Source organism: Taudactylus pleione, unplaced genomic scaffold (assembly GCF_031769625.1).
Source record: "Taudactylus pleione unplaced genomic scaffold, aTauple2 ptg000647l, whole genome shotgun sequence".
NCBI classification, from domain to species: domain Eukaryota; kingdom Metazoa; phylum Chordata; class Amphibia; order Anura; family Myobatrachidae; genus Taudactylus; species Taudactylus pleione.
In genome coordinates this window covers 4,279,336-4,297,160 of record NW_028285049.1, presented here as the reverse complement: position 1 = coordinate 4,297,160, position 17,825 = coordinate 4,279,336, and the positions used below count along the sequence as shown (strand labels likewise).

At 41.5% G+C, this 17,825-nt stretch overlaps 1 protein-coding gene across 1 annotated transcript in view; it reads left to right on the top strand.

Annotated features, from left to right (window-relative positions):
- Positions 1-17,825, top strand: part of C6 (complement C6) — a 76,013-nt gene that overhangs the window by 45,861 nt on the left and 12,327 nt on the right. Inside the window, exons 10-11 of the mRNA XM_088455249.1 lie at positions 11,387-11,612; positions 13,095-13,266. Coding sequence (XP_088311375.1) covers positions 11,387-11,612; positions 13,095-13,266 — 398 coding nt within the window. The remainder of the gene's footprint in view (positions 1-11,386; positions 11,613-13,094; positions 13,267-17,825) is intronic.

Here is a 17,825-nt window from a genome sequence, read left to right as displayed (position 1 = left end):
CTATATTATTATAACTTGCAAGTGTAAAAAAGAAATTCCTTTTGTGGGGCACTCTTTACTAGAAATTTAATGGTTATGATAATTAAAACTTAACTTTTATTACCTACTTTTTTTAAAAAAAATTGAATTAAATGATTCAAGGCGAAATTATATTATAACAAATATATTCCTGAATGATCTATATATCCAGGTACTAACCTCCAACCATAAATGTTCAAAATTAATATCTAATGTGTTCAATAATCAATTAATATTCCTTCTTATATCAAGAGAGTAGTAATTATTAACAGATTGTCCAAGTTGTTTAACACCTTAATATTGCATAATTCCCTATAGGTAACTTAAATAATGGCAATAAAATAAATGAACAGAATCATAAAAATATTTATGTTAGTACAGCAACTAGGCCCAATATCTTAGATATTAAACGTACCCTAGGAATAGGTGTATTACAATGGACCTTTAGGAAAAAATTCCAATGTTAAATTAGTACGAAAAAGGAAAAGAAAAAACGTGGTTAGTGACTATCTATATGTTGACATGTATAAAACTGTAGTAACAAGTTCTAATCTATATCAGTTACTACAATAATGTTTCAAAATCCTAAAGGATCAAATGGTGTTAATTATAGCACAATTCCCTATAGGTTACCAAGATAGTATAACCACTAAAATATTGCACTTGATTCATGAAATAACAATTTGCACATGTCCATAATATTGTCAAATATCCCAAATGCAAACAGACAACATAATATCACACAATTCCTTATGGGTTACAATAATATCTTATTCATCATATTGCTTATATTTGATGTGAAATCAACAAATTGCACATGACCTAAATCATACCATATGTCCTATTTGTAAACAAATATTGCCTTAATTATTGCACATATCTCTGTGGGACATATTAGTATCCAATTATATTGCACATATATTTTTCTTCCAATTATAAAACAACACAATGTTGCATAATACACTATAGGTTATGGTGATATTCTATTCATCACATACAGTTTACATTTGATATATAATCAAATCGTTACATATGTTCTGAATATTGCAATATGCCCTAAATGTAAACAATTAATATCTTAATTATTGCACATATCCCTGTAGATCCTAATTGCATTTACTTATAAAGCACATATATTCCTTTCCTTGATCCAGTGCTTTAAATAAAAAAATAAAAAAACCAACAACATGGAGCGACGCCATCTTGCGAATGGCAACCAGACTCCATCTTAAAAATAAGAATCTGCAAGACGCCATTTTGCGACCAGCGCCATTTTAAGTTACAACCCACGAGCTAAGTACAGATGGTAATGTTTTTGCTAATCTTTTTAGAAGCCATGACAGGCCCATTCTGGGGACAACCTTGCATAGAGAAATACCAAAACAAACACAGTATCAGTTAGCAGCTAGAAAAACAGCTTCCTGAGAAAAGGAATTAGAAAAAAACAATACACCGGAAACTGTGGGTGTTTTTGCATGTAAATGGAGAGACTCCACATGTGGACAGGTGTAGCTGTGGCAATTGTAATATGGCCCAGACACTTGAATTAAATCTGCTCTTTTAAACTCACTGTCAGACAGGCTGGCACCAGCATGGTTGGGGGTCTCCAACCTATTTGAGGGTGAAGCTCACTGCCCATAACACATTTGCATTGCAGTTTGAAAATGTTAGTAAGAAATGATATATATATATATATATAGATATATATATATTAAATCCATCATAAATAGAATCACATGACGCACATTAGCGAATGCACAATATCCTGCATGCGAATGCTGTTTATTGGCTGCATGCGTGCACATCTGCCCCAAATCAGATAAACCTAACTAGCATCTTTTCCCAAACCCCTAATACTTACATAATGCACACTCACATAAAAGGTTCCATAGCTTTAAAGTATAAGATCCAAGTTTTATTCATTTATTACAAATGCTGTGAAATAAAGGCTATTTTGGTATCTAAGGTTTAATACGTGATAAGTAAGCCGTGTTTGGTATTATACTGATCTGCAGTTTCTCAACAGCTTTCCGGTATCATCGGTGTGAAGATCACAACCTGCATTCTTAACTTATGGACCGTAGAGATATAAAGCACCAAAATGTATTTTGTGAAACTAACAGCTTAGATTTGCATGCAGGGGGAATAGAGGAGACAATAGGCTGTCGGAGGCTGACCTGTGTCCATTTGAATCAACCTGTTAAATATCCTGTAACAGATGCACCCGCACTGGGAACCAATGGGATCAGCAACAAACCTCTCTATTGTGTTGTCTGTTTCTGTAAGGGCATAAATGTGTGTGTTGTGACCCCAGTCTGGAGTCTTCTTGCTGATTGCTGATTGACGGAGGTTTCTTGCTGATGCCGGTATCTGGTCCAGAGTGCGTGCGTATGTATAACTGTATCTTGGGTCTGTAAAATTCTTTGCGCTAAATTGTACTTAGATCACAGCGTGTAACTGACTGTACTTTACTTGAATAATACTTTGTGCTTTGGAAACACATGTTCAAGGTCTAAAGTCTTTATTTTACTGTATGACTGCGTACGCAAATAGCGTCAATTTTAGAGGTTTATAGGCAGGGTTTAGAAGGTATAGGTAGGTGCGTATAGAGGTTGAAATCCAGTATCCTTAGTTGGGGGCTCATAGTGTGAGGTCACTTACCTGTTCACATGATAAAATATGGTTATCGATATCTCACCAAAGGGTGGATAGTGGCCACACGCAGTTTTCCCTGCAACCACTCGATGCTGAGAGATCGCTATCCGTTATCGTGTGAGTCAAGGTACGCTCACTAGAATCCAGGGACAAGAAAGCAAAAAGTTTGTTTTCCTTTGTAGATAGTATTTTACGCTAAAAAGGGTACCGTAGTATTGCACACGCGGCTGAGTCACATTTTTGCGCGCGTAATAGAGATGCACTTTTTTGTATGCAGCTAACGTTAAGTCATACGGTTGTGTAGTAGTCGCATTATTGTGTATGCGACTAGTCGCACAATAGCATATACGTACTTCCGGTAGTGCTGCCACGTGTTTAAACAAAGCCGGTAAGGTCACATTGTCAGTTGTTGCCAATAACTGGGTTAACGTGTATTTTTCTGCGCAGGAAAAAAGTGTGTAACTGTGAGTACTTGTTTAGGGTGTAACACGGGACCTAAATGTTAAGGGTATCGTAGGACCCTTAAGTGCTAGGCGTAATGAACGGCCTAGTGACTCAGTAGCAGCTTACCGTTTACTTTACACAAAGCAGGTGTATGGGTTGTTATTTTTGTTAGGGTTCGGCTCCCAGCGTGATTATAGCGTTCAGTAATCAATGTGTGTGATCTGTTAGGCTTATTTGAACACCATAATTGAACCGCATAATTTTGGTTAGATTATGATTGTGAGCTGGTGAGAGGGTCAACTGGAATCAACTGGAAAACAAAGGGTACTTTGCTGCCCCCTAGCAGTTGAAACGTAGTCAAAAAGGGATTGCTGAGTGGAAGCGGCCTTTACTTCCGTAGGTGAGTGGAGGCGTCTAGAAGTCCTCCATAGGGTTCGCGGATACACCCTTTTTCAAAGGCATCCGCAGGTAAGTGAAAGTATCTTGACTGTCTTTTCACCAGTTTAAATCTTTATTGAAAAACGTAGGAGTTGTCCCAAAATGGGAGCCACGCAAATAATAGAGATGTTAGACAATGATGTGCTGCTAATGGAATCGCCACTTGGATCGGCCCGTCGTATTATGCATACTAAGTACGGTGCTTATGCAATAAGGTATTGTGACGTATGGTTTAAAATAACGATGAAGAGTGTTAGACCCTTTCCCAGAATTGGTAGTTTTGATAAAGATGTATTGGATAATGTCCGGGATCACATCAGTCTGATGCGTTCTCGAGGGAAAAAGGTAAAATATTATGAATGTTTAAAATTGTGGCAGCATGAAGGGGATGCGTGGCTTAAAAATGTGCAAGCGACGCAAACTAGCATTGCCAACGCATTGCCAGCAAATACACCTGCGGCGCTGGATTGCAATGCGTGCGAGCCGCAAAATGGCGAACGTGCGGCAAGGTAGCGTTGCAGAAGGTATTGCCAGCAGTTCACGCGCACCACCACCACCTTATGTGGATGGGGGTGCAGGTACAGTTATTGACAAAAACCATAAAAATGTAACAAGCAATTTGTACCCTCTCTTAAGTAACCATAAGGAAAATGTTTATGATGTAGAAGATGAGCCTATTGTCATGTCTGCCGTTTCCCATGCTGTACACATGTTAGATGCAGCACCACGACAAGCCCAAGTGGTGCCACCATCTCCATCAGTAACAGCACGGGAAGTGTTAAACTCCTCTGCGCCCGTGGAGGAAGTTGTTAATACTATACGTTGCAGCAACAGACTAAACCCCCAGCCAGGTAATAAGGTCAAAGGTAGCAATGCGACCGGTCTGTATCCCATCTGGACAATAACTGTTCCAAATGGGAATGCGGATGCGAGCGGAGTTGTACCTACAAGGGAAGTGGTAATGCATTGTCCTTGGACAAGAGCAGAACTAAATTCCATCATAAATGATTTCCCCGATCCCAAGAAGGAATTAGCCAAATGTCAAAGATTTTTGAGAAATTTGGGTAGTTCTCACGAGCCCACCAATAGAGATTGGTTGGTGGTGTTAAGGGCCTGTCTACCACGCAATATCGACGTGACAAATTTATCACGGATTGTGTATTGGATGGTGACGTTCCCTTAACAGACCAAGTAAACTAAGGTAACATTTCCCGCATTGTAACTCAATTGAGTATATATTTTCCAGTAGTAGTTAACTGGAACAAAGTTTTCACCATAAAGCAAAAGGAGAGTGAATCTGCAGAAGATTATTGCGACCGGGCACTGCAGGCTATCACCCAGTACACTGGGTTAGAGGATATTAAAGCTAGCACTCACCACAGGGGAATGATTGTCACCATACTCATGGATGGCCTTAAAGAGAACCTAAAAACCCGGGTTCAGACCTCACAGCCTGGCTGGAGGGGAGTCACAATAGATACCCTCATAGAATCTGCCATAGAACATGCCAAAAACATCTCAAAGAAGAGAGAGACCCAGAGTGAGAAACTAATGGCTGTCAGTATTCAAGCTCTGGAAGGAATGACAGTAACATCACAGCCAGCAGAGACACCTGCACCCACACACACACCTGCACCTGAACAGTTACATGCCCTCACTAATCCCACACCACCGCAAACACAGCCTTATCCCACTTATCCTACACAACCACAAGTCCCATACTACCCACAAGCTCCATACCTCCCACAATATTCTTTTCCTCAATATCCTTACCCATACCCACCACCTTTCTCTCCTGCTCAACCCACACAACAATCCTTTCCATGAAAGGGTTTTAATTGCAACCAGCCAGGACACATAAGTAAGAGCTGCATGGCAAAGAGGGTAGGACCCCCAAACCAGGGAGTACCTGGATATCCCCATAACGGATATGAACAGAGACCAGCAAATGTCCAACAGGCACCAGCTCTAATTGTGGCCGTTAATGCTTTATTGGAGAGTGGGAGCCAACGCTAGGAGTCGGGTCATACTTGTGGTCTGCAGATAGACAGGTTGACGGGAAGTACTAGGGAAAAACTGGTAATGGTAATTGATGTAACTGATACCCAATCTCTGTTCTGCTTTCTTCCCTGTGCCATAACACCCTGACTGTCAGTATTTTTCTTTTCCCACCTAGGGGGAGGTGTACACTACACATGGACACGAGTGTCCCATGGGTTCATAGACAACCCCAGTATTTTCTCCCAGGCCTTATATGACTGTTTACAATCTTTTCAACCTGCCGATGGATCTGTTGTAAAATGTGGACGATTTATTGTTGTATTTAGGTCATGTTTAAATGATATTAAACTGATGTGCTTTATCTCTCACACACAGGACACAAGGTTGCTAAGGACAAACGGCAGACATGCCAGGCTAAGGTCAAATACTCGGAATACTGTCCAACCCAGGGGCCCAGGCAATATTTAGAACAGTAGCTATTGATAACAGGATTTAATTGCAGGAATTTGTATGCAGATACGATATCCCGAGAATTATTAAAAGTGATAGGGGTACTCATTTCACAGGTGACGTCTTCCAGAACATGTGTAAGGTGATGGGTATTAATATCAAGATCATCCCAGACTGTCTTTTTATCTGTCCCCCTTTGAGATACTGTTTAACAGGCAGCCTCATGTGAAAATATGATAATGAGGTTACTGTGCAGTGTCTCACGAAGATGAGTAAGAACAACTGAAATTGAAAATGTTATTTTCTAACATGTCTGATGCAAACTGTAATGATGTCAAACCTGGGGAATTTGTTATGATCTGAATTTTTTTAGCTCAGGTTGTTTGACTGATCGTTGGGAAGGTCTGTATCAGGTGTTTCTGAAGGTGGCCGAGAGAGATACCTGGGTCCATTCCACTCACTGTAAAAAGGTCAACCAACCGGTGGAGATACGAGGCGGAGTCGAGGCAGATAACATGAACCTGTCGATTGCGAGCCTGTTCCGGGAGGGTTAAAAGGTGCAGTGAGATACCTGAGCTAAAGAAATGTGTAGATCAGTGCTTCCAGCAATGGAGTGGTCTGCTGTGGTCATCCTAGTTCTTTCTTCCAGAGTTTCTGTCGTGATGATCTGTTTGGGGATACCCAGTTTCTGTGATGGAGGACCGATAGAGGAGATGGGAGCTGATGGCAGTGCTGATGGAGTGCAGTCAGGAGGAGGAGTGCTATGCCAAATCAGTGGAGTGTCTGACCAATCTTAAGTACCGTAATTGTTATGTTATTGGGAAGACTACTTCCAGAAATTATGACCCTTACACATGGTGAAATGCTTGGCATTCATAAAAACACTCCATCACCATATCTTCACACACAGTATGAACACAGAGATCAAAGAAATATGATACCTGGTGATGTGCATAAAGCCACTCAGTTAATTAGTGAGACAACTGGCTTTCAAGTTTTAGTCACATTGGATCCCACCAGGATCGCCCGGGGTACGCTAAATTTTAGATATATCCAAGATTTTGCTAAATTGATAGATAACATCACCGAGATGTATGATGACACCTTCAGGTATACAGGTAGGGAGTTGCAAGTGTACAAGAAAGAACTGGTGCAACACAGACTAGTGCTAAATTATTTAACAGCTGTCACGGGAGGGTATTGCGTAACTTTGGCCACCCAGTTTGGAGTAAAGTGCTGCACATATATTACTAATAACACCAGTGACCCCAAGGAGGTGATAGACCGGAAGATAGATGAAATTCTGCAGCTAAAATAGGAATTTCGGAAGAACCATAATGCTTCAGCGGCTAAAGTAGAGGAGAAGGTAGAGGAATGGGTTTCATGGTTGAACCCAGTGAAGTGGTTCTCAGGTATAGGGGAGTGGGTCCAGGAAATAATCGCAAGCCTAGGTAAACTCCTGATCCTTATACTGGTTGTCATCATAGTAATTGGCATATGTGTCAAGTGTGTTCCTAATGTGTTGAAGTGTGGAAAATGTAAAAATAATGTAAATCGGAAGAGCGAAATTATGATGGTGGTTAGTAGTGTCCATATGAATACTGAGGTAAATGTAGAACTGCATTACAACCCTGAACTAGGAATACCATCATATAATGTATTATATTTAGATGTGCATAAAAAGTATTTTTAAAATGTTATTTTTCTCATTCAAACATCTTAGATGATGTAAGTTGCTATTCCCCATCAAAACTTCCTTTATAGGACTGGTGCATCCCCACATCTTTCACATGATCTCCCAAGGTCTGCGGTGTGCGTATAATGGTAGTTTTATGTCCCTTCCTAGAGACACATTATTGATGGATTAAGAACCACCTTGTGCCATCCCCTAATAACATTAAGTAATATATAAATGTATGCCTAAATTAATTTTAAATCAGAGTGTGATAGCATGTTGTTCGCTATCAAAGGGTGGACTGTCGAAGCTGGTTTAGTGGCTGAGACAGAATCAGTGTAAAATTAGCTTGGAGCAACGCCATCTTGCGAATGGCAACCAGACTCCATCTTAAAAATAAGAATCTGCAAGACGCAATTTTGCGATCAGCGCCATTTTAAGTTACAACTCACGAGCTAAGTACAGATGGCAATGTTTCTGATAATCTTTTTAGAAGCCATGACAGCCCATTCTGGGGACATCCTTGTATAGAGAAATACCAAAACAAACACAGTATCAGTTAGCACCTAGTGGGTGTTTTGCATGCAAATGGAAAGACTCCACATGTGGACAGGTGTAGCTGTGGCAATTGTAATATGGCCCAGACACTTGAATTAAATCTGCTCTTTTAAACTCACTGTCAGACAGGCTGGCACCAGCACGATTCGTTGTCTCCACCCTGTTTGAGGGTGAAGCTCATTGCCCATAACACATTTGCATTGCAGTTTGAAAATGTTAGTAAGAAATGAGATATAGATATATATATATTAAATCCATCATAAATAGAATCACATGATGCACATTAGCAAATACACAATATCCTGCATGTGAACGCTGTTTATTAGCTGCATGCGTGCACATCTGCCCCAAATCAGATAAACCTAACTAGCGTCTTTTCCCAAACCCCTAATACTTACATAATGCACACTCACATAAAAGGTTCCATAGCTTTAAAGTATAAGATCCAAGTTTTATTCATTTATTACAAATGCTGTCAAATAAAGGCTATTTTGGTATCTAAAGTTTAATACGTGATAAGTAAGCCGTGTTTGGTATTATACTGATCCGCACTTTCTCAACAGCTTTCCGGTATCATCGGTGTGAAGATCACAACATGCATTCTCAACTTATAGATATAAAGCACCAAAATGTATTTTGTGAAACAGCTTAGATTTGCATGCAGGGGGAATAGAGGAGACAATAGGCTGTCGGAGGCTGACCTGTGTCCATTTGAATCAACCTGTTAAATATCCTGTAACAGATGCACCCGCACTGGGAACCAATGGGATCAGCAACAAACCTCTCTATTGTGTTGTCTGTTTCTGTAAGGGTATAAATGTGTGTGTTGTGACCCCAGTCTGGAGTCTTCTTGCTGAGTGACAGAGGTTTCTTGCTGATGCCGGTATCTGGTCCAGAGCGCATGCGTATGTATAACTGTATCTTGGGTCTAAATTGTACTTAGATCACAGCGTGTAACTGACTGTACTTTACTTGAATAATACTTTGTGCTTTGGAAAAACATGTCAAGGTCTAAAGTCTTTATTTTACTGTATGACTGCGTCAATTTTAGAGGTTTAAAGGCAGGGTTTAGAAGGTATAGGTAGGTGCGTATAGAGGTTGAAATCCAGTATCCTTAGATATGTGCAATAATTAAGATATTAATTGTTTACATTTAGGGCATACTGCAATATTCAGGACATATTTAACGTTTTGATTATATATCAAATGTAAACTGTATGTGATGATTAGAATATCACCATAACCTATAGTGTATTATGCAACATTGTGTTGTTTTATAATTGGAAGAAAAATATATGTGCAATATAATTGGATACTAATATGTCCCACAGAGATATGTGCAATAATTAAGGCAATAATTGTTTACAAATAGGACATATGGTATGATTTAGGGCATGTGCAATTTGTTGATTTCACATCAAATATAAGCAATATGATGAATAAGATATTATTGTAACCCATAGGGAATTGTGTGATATTATGTTGTCTGTTTGCATTTGAGATATTTGACAATATTATGGACATGTGCAAATTGTTATTTCATGAATCAAGTGCAATATTTTAGTGGTTATACTATCTTGGTAACCTATAGGGAATTGTTCTATAATTAACACCATTTGATCCTTTAGGATTTTGAAACATTATTGTAGTAACTGAATATAGATTAGAACTTGTTACTACAGTTTTATACATGTCAACATATAGATAATCACTAACCATGTTTTTTCTTTTCCTTTTTTGTACTAATTTAACATTGGAATTTTTTCCTAAGAGTCCATTGTAATAGACCTATTCCTAGGGTACGTTTAATATCTAAGATATTGGGCCTAGTTGCTGTACTAACATAAATATTTTTATGATTCTGTTAATTTATTTTATTGCCATTATTTAAGTTACCTATAGGGAATTATGCAATATTAAGGTGTTATACAACTTGCACAATCTATTACTACTCTCTTGATATAATAAGGAATATTAATTGATTATTGAACACATTAGATATTAATTTTGAACATTTATGGTTGGAGGTTAGTACCTGCATATATAGATATTTCAGGAATATATTTGTTAGAATATAATTTCGCCTTGAATCATTTAATTAAATTTTATTTTTTTTAAAGTAGGTAATAAAAGTTAAGTTTTAATTATCATAACCATTACATTTCTAGTAAAGAGTGCCCCACAAAAGGAATTTCTTTTTTGCCCTCGCAAGTTATAATAATATTTGTTATAATGTGACAACTAGGAGTCACTATTTTATTGCTGCCTAATAGGGGGAGATGCACTAAGCCTTGGAGTGATAAAGGTGGAGAGAGGATAAAGTACCAACCAATCAGCTCCTGTCACTTTACACACTGTGTTTGAAAAATGGCAGGTAGGAGCTGTTTGGTTGGTACTTTATCTCCATCCAATTTATCTCTCTCAAGAGCTTAGTACACAGACCTCTAAGGATGCAAACATATGTAAAAATGTATGTGTATGGACAATAAACTATGTAAATTTCACAGAACAATTGTTAAAGAATTTTTGGCCGAAGAGCTGTACTTAAGGTGTTTTTGTACACATCACAGCTTCCCACTATGCTCAGTCTTAAGACAATACAAGCTCATAGTTTAATTAACTGTTTATATCACTTTTACTCAATTTTTGGACAACTATTTGGTAGAACAACCCTCACTGTCAAATCTTCTGAACATGCAACATTTTGGGGGCGTTAAAGCATGCTGGTATACATGACATAGGATATACTTCTTTTAAAAATATGGCTGGAAAAATTGCTGGGGATGCCGGATTATATAAGAACTTTGCTTCAAAAATGTAAAAATGCAGGTACCGTTATGCAGTCTCCATTTGGATCGCCTCCTCTCTAGCTGGCAGCTGGGCAGCACATTACATTCACGGCGCCAGACTCTACTCTGCCGAAATGGTTCGTCGGACAATTTTTCTACCGCGCATACGCGAAACGCTGGGAAAATTAGTGCAGGTTGTACGGTGTGGGCCCGTGTGCACCTAACACCTGCACCGATTATACATACGCCACTGATAACATGTATAAATGAGTTTTAGTCGTTTATTTTAGGCTTTTACAAACATTTTTTGAATGGCTGTTGACAATTTTGAACTTTTTTCTATAAATAATATTAGGAGTTGAAGCCAATTTTGGATTTAGTGACTGGGATCCCATGTGCGGTGACGAAGAGACGTAACCTTATTAAAGCGTTTGATCAATATGCAGGAACATTTGATCCATGTCGGTGTTCTCCATGTCCTAATAATGCCAGGACGGTTTTATTGGACACGGAGTGCCTCTGCGTCTGTCAGGCTGGGACGTATGGGGACAGCTGTGAAAAACGAGCTCCGGAATACAATTCAAGTAAGTACTGCACAGTATGCTATAATGTTATTTGAGATATAGGTGCTGCTTTGTGTTCTACAATATGGACACCCATACACAGAGCACAAACATACCAGGTAAATAAATGTCATCTCCCCTAATGTATCCTGCTATGTGTCCCCACACTATTTATACTAGACTCACTCACCCTATAAACCTATTTTCACCATATATTAATATCAAAATCTCCTTTCAATTGTTCATACTGTATATGCAAGTGTGACACCACAAAAGATATGTAGAAAGAGCTACAGGAAAAACGTGCAAATCTCAGCAATGAACTGCATTTAATTAGACAACTGTCAGCATAAGCAGAATTATATTATGTGCCTTAGAAAAAGTGGAGCCAAGCGTTAGGATATGCCTAAAACACTAAATGAGTGACCTAATACAGATGTATCAATCTCTGGAAAGTGTTAAACTAGAGAGTGATAAACTACCAACCAATCAGCTCCTAACTGTCATTTTTCAAACACAGCCTGTGACATGACATTTAAGAGCTGAGTGGCTTAGTACATCTGCCCTACTGTATGTGTTTATTATTTCTCAGTGACCCACACTAGGTGCCCAATGCTGCTCCAGCATGTCAGTGATAGGGTGGGAGTGTGGCGCTGGGCTATGATATCACCATCTGGCGTGCAGCACAGAAGCAAGACAGCACTTCCCATTGCTTGTGTTCCCGGCCATCGGCGTGACATCATGACATCACATGTTCAGGGGCGGGGCCACTAGCATTAGGAAGTACAGCACTGGCCACAAAGTCTTCAGGGCATGCACTCTGCATACTGTATAGCATCCGAGGCATCCAAAGGATGCTCTGGGCCGCTCTGCAACAGAGATACTGGCTGTAGGGTGCCATTCCAGGGCCCTATGCTCTGGGTGAAGGCACCGCTCTCACACCCCTCATTGTGATCCAACTGGCATCAAACTCCCATTCTTACAAAGGAGCAAATATGCCGATCCACACCAGGTATCAAGCCACTGCTGGTGCCTAGGTCACTCAGTGCTTTCACTCAGGGCCATAGACAGTGGGGATGAGCCTGGGTATGGCCAAATCATCCGGATCGGCCCTGCTCTAGAGCCTCCTCTAGGGCAATGTGGAGACAGATTCTGCTCCTCTGCCACCATCAGTAGGTCTCCTAGCAGCAGCACAGCAACTGGGGGAGGTGCTGCTGGCAGCAAAAGCTGGAGATGAGCAGAATTGCCCCCTGGCAGGCTGGCACAGAGCCAGAGCTGGGTTGGAGCAGCTCCAGGTAGGGTATCTCACTGAGAGAGGGGGGCTTGGGGTACTCAACCTCTGCGCCCCCTTTTTAATCCGGCTCTGGTTGTGACACTGCAGCTTAGTAAATGGGTAGTGTACATTTTCCTTGCAATGGTGATAAATGAGTCAGTGGAAGAAGATGCCAATGTATGGTAACAATGATAAATTGAACTATGAAAATCTTGTTGTACTTCCTCCAGTTGTAGTTGATGGATCCTGGAACTGCTGGTCTACCTGGAGCTCATGTGATGCTTCTGCCACGAGAAGAAGGACAAGGGAATGTAACAATCCTGCACCCCGTAACGGGGGCAAAGCCTGTGAGGGTCCACAGACACAAGAAGACCACTGCTATGTCAGCCTATTTGAAAATAAGTACGTAAATTGGCTTTAAGTGTTATACTTTGAATTTTGAACAGTGCTATTTTACAAATGATCTAAACAACTTTTCTGCAGTTGTTTAAAAAATGTCCCCGATTGTTCACACCTTCCTTTGAATACAAGTTAGCAAGGGTTTGGGGCGCACTAAGCCCAAGCCTAACTTTAATCACTAAAAAGGAAACGCTTAATGGTCTTCAATGCGCAAACTGTTTAGTTAATAACTTTTAAAAGCTCTTTTAGATGCAGAACAGTCTTATAGGCTGTATTCACCATAATGTAACACAAAGTACTAGACATGCAGTTGCTAATATCTATGGGTCTGATTCAGCAAGGAACGCAGTTGATAATAAGCACGCTATCGGCCGATTGTTGCGTCCTGCGCATGTACGCGTGCACGAACCGGCCACTGCGATCGGGACACTAGCAGCTTCTGCAGCGTTGGTAATTGTTTCTACATGCCCTCCCCAAACAGCACAGCAGCACCTTTAGTATACCCACACACCCCAACCTCATGATTGTGCCCCCCTCCCCCGCAATCGTGCCCCCCTTGCGCATGGTCCCACTACCCCACGGAGAGCAGCACGTTCAGCATATCCATGCCTAAATCCCCCCCTCACCGCCACGTTTGCGGCCCCGCAGCAGCCCTTCAGTATTTCCCAACCACACCTACCGCAACTGGTGAGATCACTTACAAACTAAAAAAAATGGGCCAGCATGGTGCATACTGTTTACAAATACACCTATTCTACACCAGACAGATTTCCCTTACTGCAATATGAACTGCATCTGGGATGTAGTCGGCATTCCAGCGTGCGGGATGCCGACAGCCTAGATACCAGCACCAAAATGCCAACAGGTCGGGATCCCGGCACCAGTTTCCCAACAGTCGGCATCCCGAAGGTATGTTTCGGGGGGCAGGGGGGTGGTAGTGTTAGCTAGCGGGGTTAGGGTAGGGCACTAGGGGGATTTTTAGGGTTAGGCGCCGGGAAGGGGGTGTTAGGATTAGGGTGCAGAGAGGGGGGGTTAGGTTTAGGCACTAGGGGGGGGTTAGGTTTAGGCACTGGGGAGGGAGGGTTAGGGTAGAGGTTAGAAAAATACTCACCATCACTTCCTATGTGTGCCGGGATTCTGGCTGTTGGAGTGCCGCTGTTGGTATTCTGACACTTACTGACCATAGCAGAAGAGACATGCTTGAAAATATTTTTTTATGTAACTTAAAGTCCTTCCTATATATTTTCTGTACTCACTGGAATCCCAGTAATGTCTTAAATATGGAATAAGTGGTCTTTTCAGTGTTATTCTCATTTAAACATTTCCAATATATGTCATCGCTGCACTATAACCCTACAATTACGGTCCTGGTAGCACTAAAGCCCAGTGTTATTATCTTTTCTTTATATGACACCAGTGTGTGGCATTATGTGTATAAGGGGCATCACTACTGTATACTACTACTATACTACTATATAGTATACTACTATATGGCATTATGTGTATAAGGGGCATCACTACTGTATACTACTACTATACTACTATATAGTATACTACTATATGGCATTATGTGTATAAGGGGCAACACTACTGCGTGGCAAAACGTGAATAAGGGTCTCTACTGTATGTTGTAATGCAAATAAGGAGCTCTACTCTGTGACGTAACATAATTAAGGGGCTCTACTGTGTGACGTAATGCAAATAAGGGGCTCTACTGTGTGACATAATGCAAATAAGGGGCTCTACTGTGTGTTGTGATGGAAATAAGGGGCTCTACTGTGTGACGTAATGCAACTAAGGGGCTCTACTGTGTGATGTAATGCAAATAAGGGGCAATACTGTGTGACGTAACGCAACTAAGGGGCTCTACTGTGTGACGTAATGCAAATAAGGGTCTCTACTGTGTGACGTAACGCAAATAAGGGGCTTTACTGTGTGTTGTAATGCAAATAAGGGGCTCTACTGTGTGACGTAACGCAACTAAGGGGCTCTACTGTGTGATGTAATGCAAGTTAGGGTCTCTACTGTGTGACGTAACGCAACTAAGGGGCTCTACTGTGTGATGTAATGCAAATAAGGGTCTCTACTGTGTGACGTAATGCAAATAAGGGGCTCTACTGTGTGTTGTAATACAACTAAGGGGCTCTACTGTGTGACGTAATGCAAATAAGGGTCTCTACTGTGTGACGTAACGCAAGTAAGGGGCTCTACTGTGTGACGTAATGCAAATAAGGGTCTCTACTGTGTGACGTAATGCAAATAAGGGGCTTTACTGTGTGTTGTAATACAACTAAGGGGCTCTACTGTGTGACTAATGCAAATAAGGAGCTCTACTGTGTGACGTAATGTAAATAAGAGTCTCTACTGTGTGACATAATGCAAATAAGGGGCTTTACTGTGTGTTGTAATACAACTAAGGGGCTCTACTGTGTGACTAATGCAAATAAGGGTCTCTAATGTGTGACGTAATGCAAAAAAGGGGCAATACTGGGTGGTATAATGTGAATAAGGGATACTGCTCTGCAGTGTAATGTGAATAAGGTTTCACTACTGTGTAGTGTAATTTGAATTGGTACTATTCCCCCACTCGCTTCCCTGTTTAAAGAATGGGGGGGGGGTTCTAGTGGTCTTTTTGGCACGGGGCACCAAAATGTCTAGTTACAGCTCTGCACATCTCTATTGCTGTTTTAATTTTATATCACTGTTTTTTATTATATTTATGACAATAAAAGTAATGTTTTATACATAGTAAATGTGCACCACACGTGACAATCTTTTCCTTTATCCTTGGATCATTTTATCCATAAGCCTGAGTTTTTGTCAGTATTAAGTTGGGATTTAACATAACTAGTTTTATACACTGCTCAAATCTTTTTAGATTATCTAAATCTACAGGAATATAAGAAACATTAAAAAAGAAAAAAAATTACAACTTCTGCAGTTTTAAAAATCCGTGGTGGACAAGCTATAGTCAGGAACGCGTTCAAACTTCATAAATAAATTAAATACACAGATTGAAGACAGCATTCTAGTGATACGTGTTCTGGATAGAACATGGAACGGATCAGCTAGAGACAATGAATAAATATTAAACTTGTTACATCTGCTTTCTCCTTGTTTGGCTCATCGTCTGTTATAGCAGTGGAGGGCAGGAACAGGTTCTGGTTCTTAAAGTGGACCTGTCCTGTGGTGTCACTGGGTTTGTTGACACCCAGAGCGCTGTACTCACCCTGTCACCCCTCCTATGGTTTTCTGCATGTGACAAAGGAGTGTGGCCTCAGATATTACATTTTGGTCAAACTGGGAGTCGCTGGGCAGACCTCACGCCTCTTTCCCTGCACAGTGGCTGGGGCACACAATCGCGCGTCATACATCATCGCTGCTCGCCGCTTGGTTACACCATTCGTGCATGGGGCTCAGATGGTGTCACTTGGCACGGCCCGCACCCCCGTAGTGATGCCTCCGAACCTGCATCTACTGGTCCACTTGCCATAGGATGCTAGTAATTAGTGCTGACTCGATCTAAAGGTCCAAATCTAATAGGATCCCTACTGAAAATCATTATTACTAACACTTTGCTTTTGTGAACACTTAGGGCCTGATTCAGACCCGCTCGCAAGCGCATAGCGCTGCCAAGCGGGTCGATGGCCAGGCAGTGCGCACGCGCGAGCCCTGGAGTAAGTGAGAAATTCACTCGCTCCGGGGCTCGCTACAAACGGGGCGGCTGTCGATCTTGACCGACAGCTCGCCCCGTTTTGTAGGTGGGTCGGGGGGTGGCTTGCCAAATGGAGGCGTTCCCGAAGAAACGCCTGCCGCTTGGGGGCGGCCCCACTGACATCAGTGATGTCAGTGGGGCCGCCACTGATGATGTCAGTAGTGAGCTTCCTGCTCTATTAGAGCAGGAAGCTCACTGGGGCTTGCGGGAGACAAGACCCTACCACAAGGGTCTCGTCGCAAGTCCGATGGTCACGACCATCACCTGGCCACTCACAAAAGCTGTGCGATCGTCCAGAAGTAAAAAAAAAACGCCCTTCAGACCTGTGAGCGGGTCTGAATCAGGGCCTTAGCTCAAGGTTCCATCATTACCATTTATTATGGCTGAAATTCTTTCAAACCTCTATAGATGCGGAGCAAAAGTTAGCAAAAATACTGGTCTTCGTCCAATGGGCTCAATTCAGACCAGCTCGCTAGATGCGTTCGCACGCACCCAGCGTATGCAAATCCGGCACACACCCAGCAAGGCAGGCGATCGCAAGGAGAAGGCATTAGCACGCCCACTATGTCTTGGCGTGCGATCGCTTTGTGTATGCAGACGCCACCAGCCTGTCTTAAGACACCCATTTACGCACGTCATCTCCAGGAAGTGTATGCAGCCATCGGTACATCGGGTACCATCGGACCCATACGCAGCACTTGTGGTTGACCATAACCTACCACAAGCACTGCGAGCACTTAAGTATAAAATTCAGCCAAATGACGTGTACTATGACGCTGCCTCTTAATTATGCACGCCTCTGAAACGGCGTTGAGACGCTTGGGCACGCCTGCGTTCGCACCTCCAC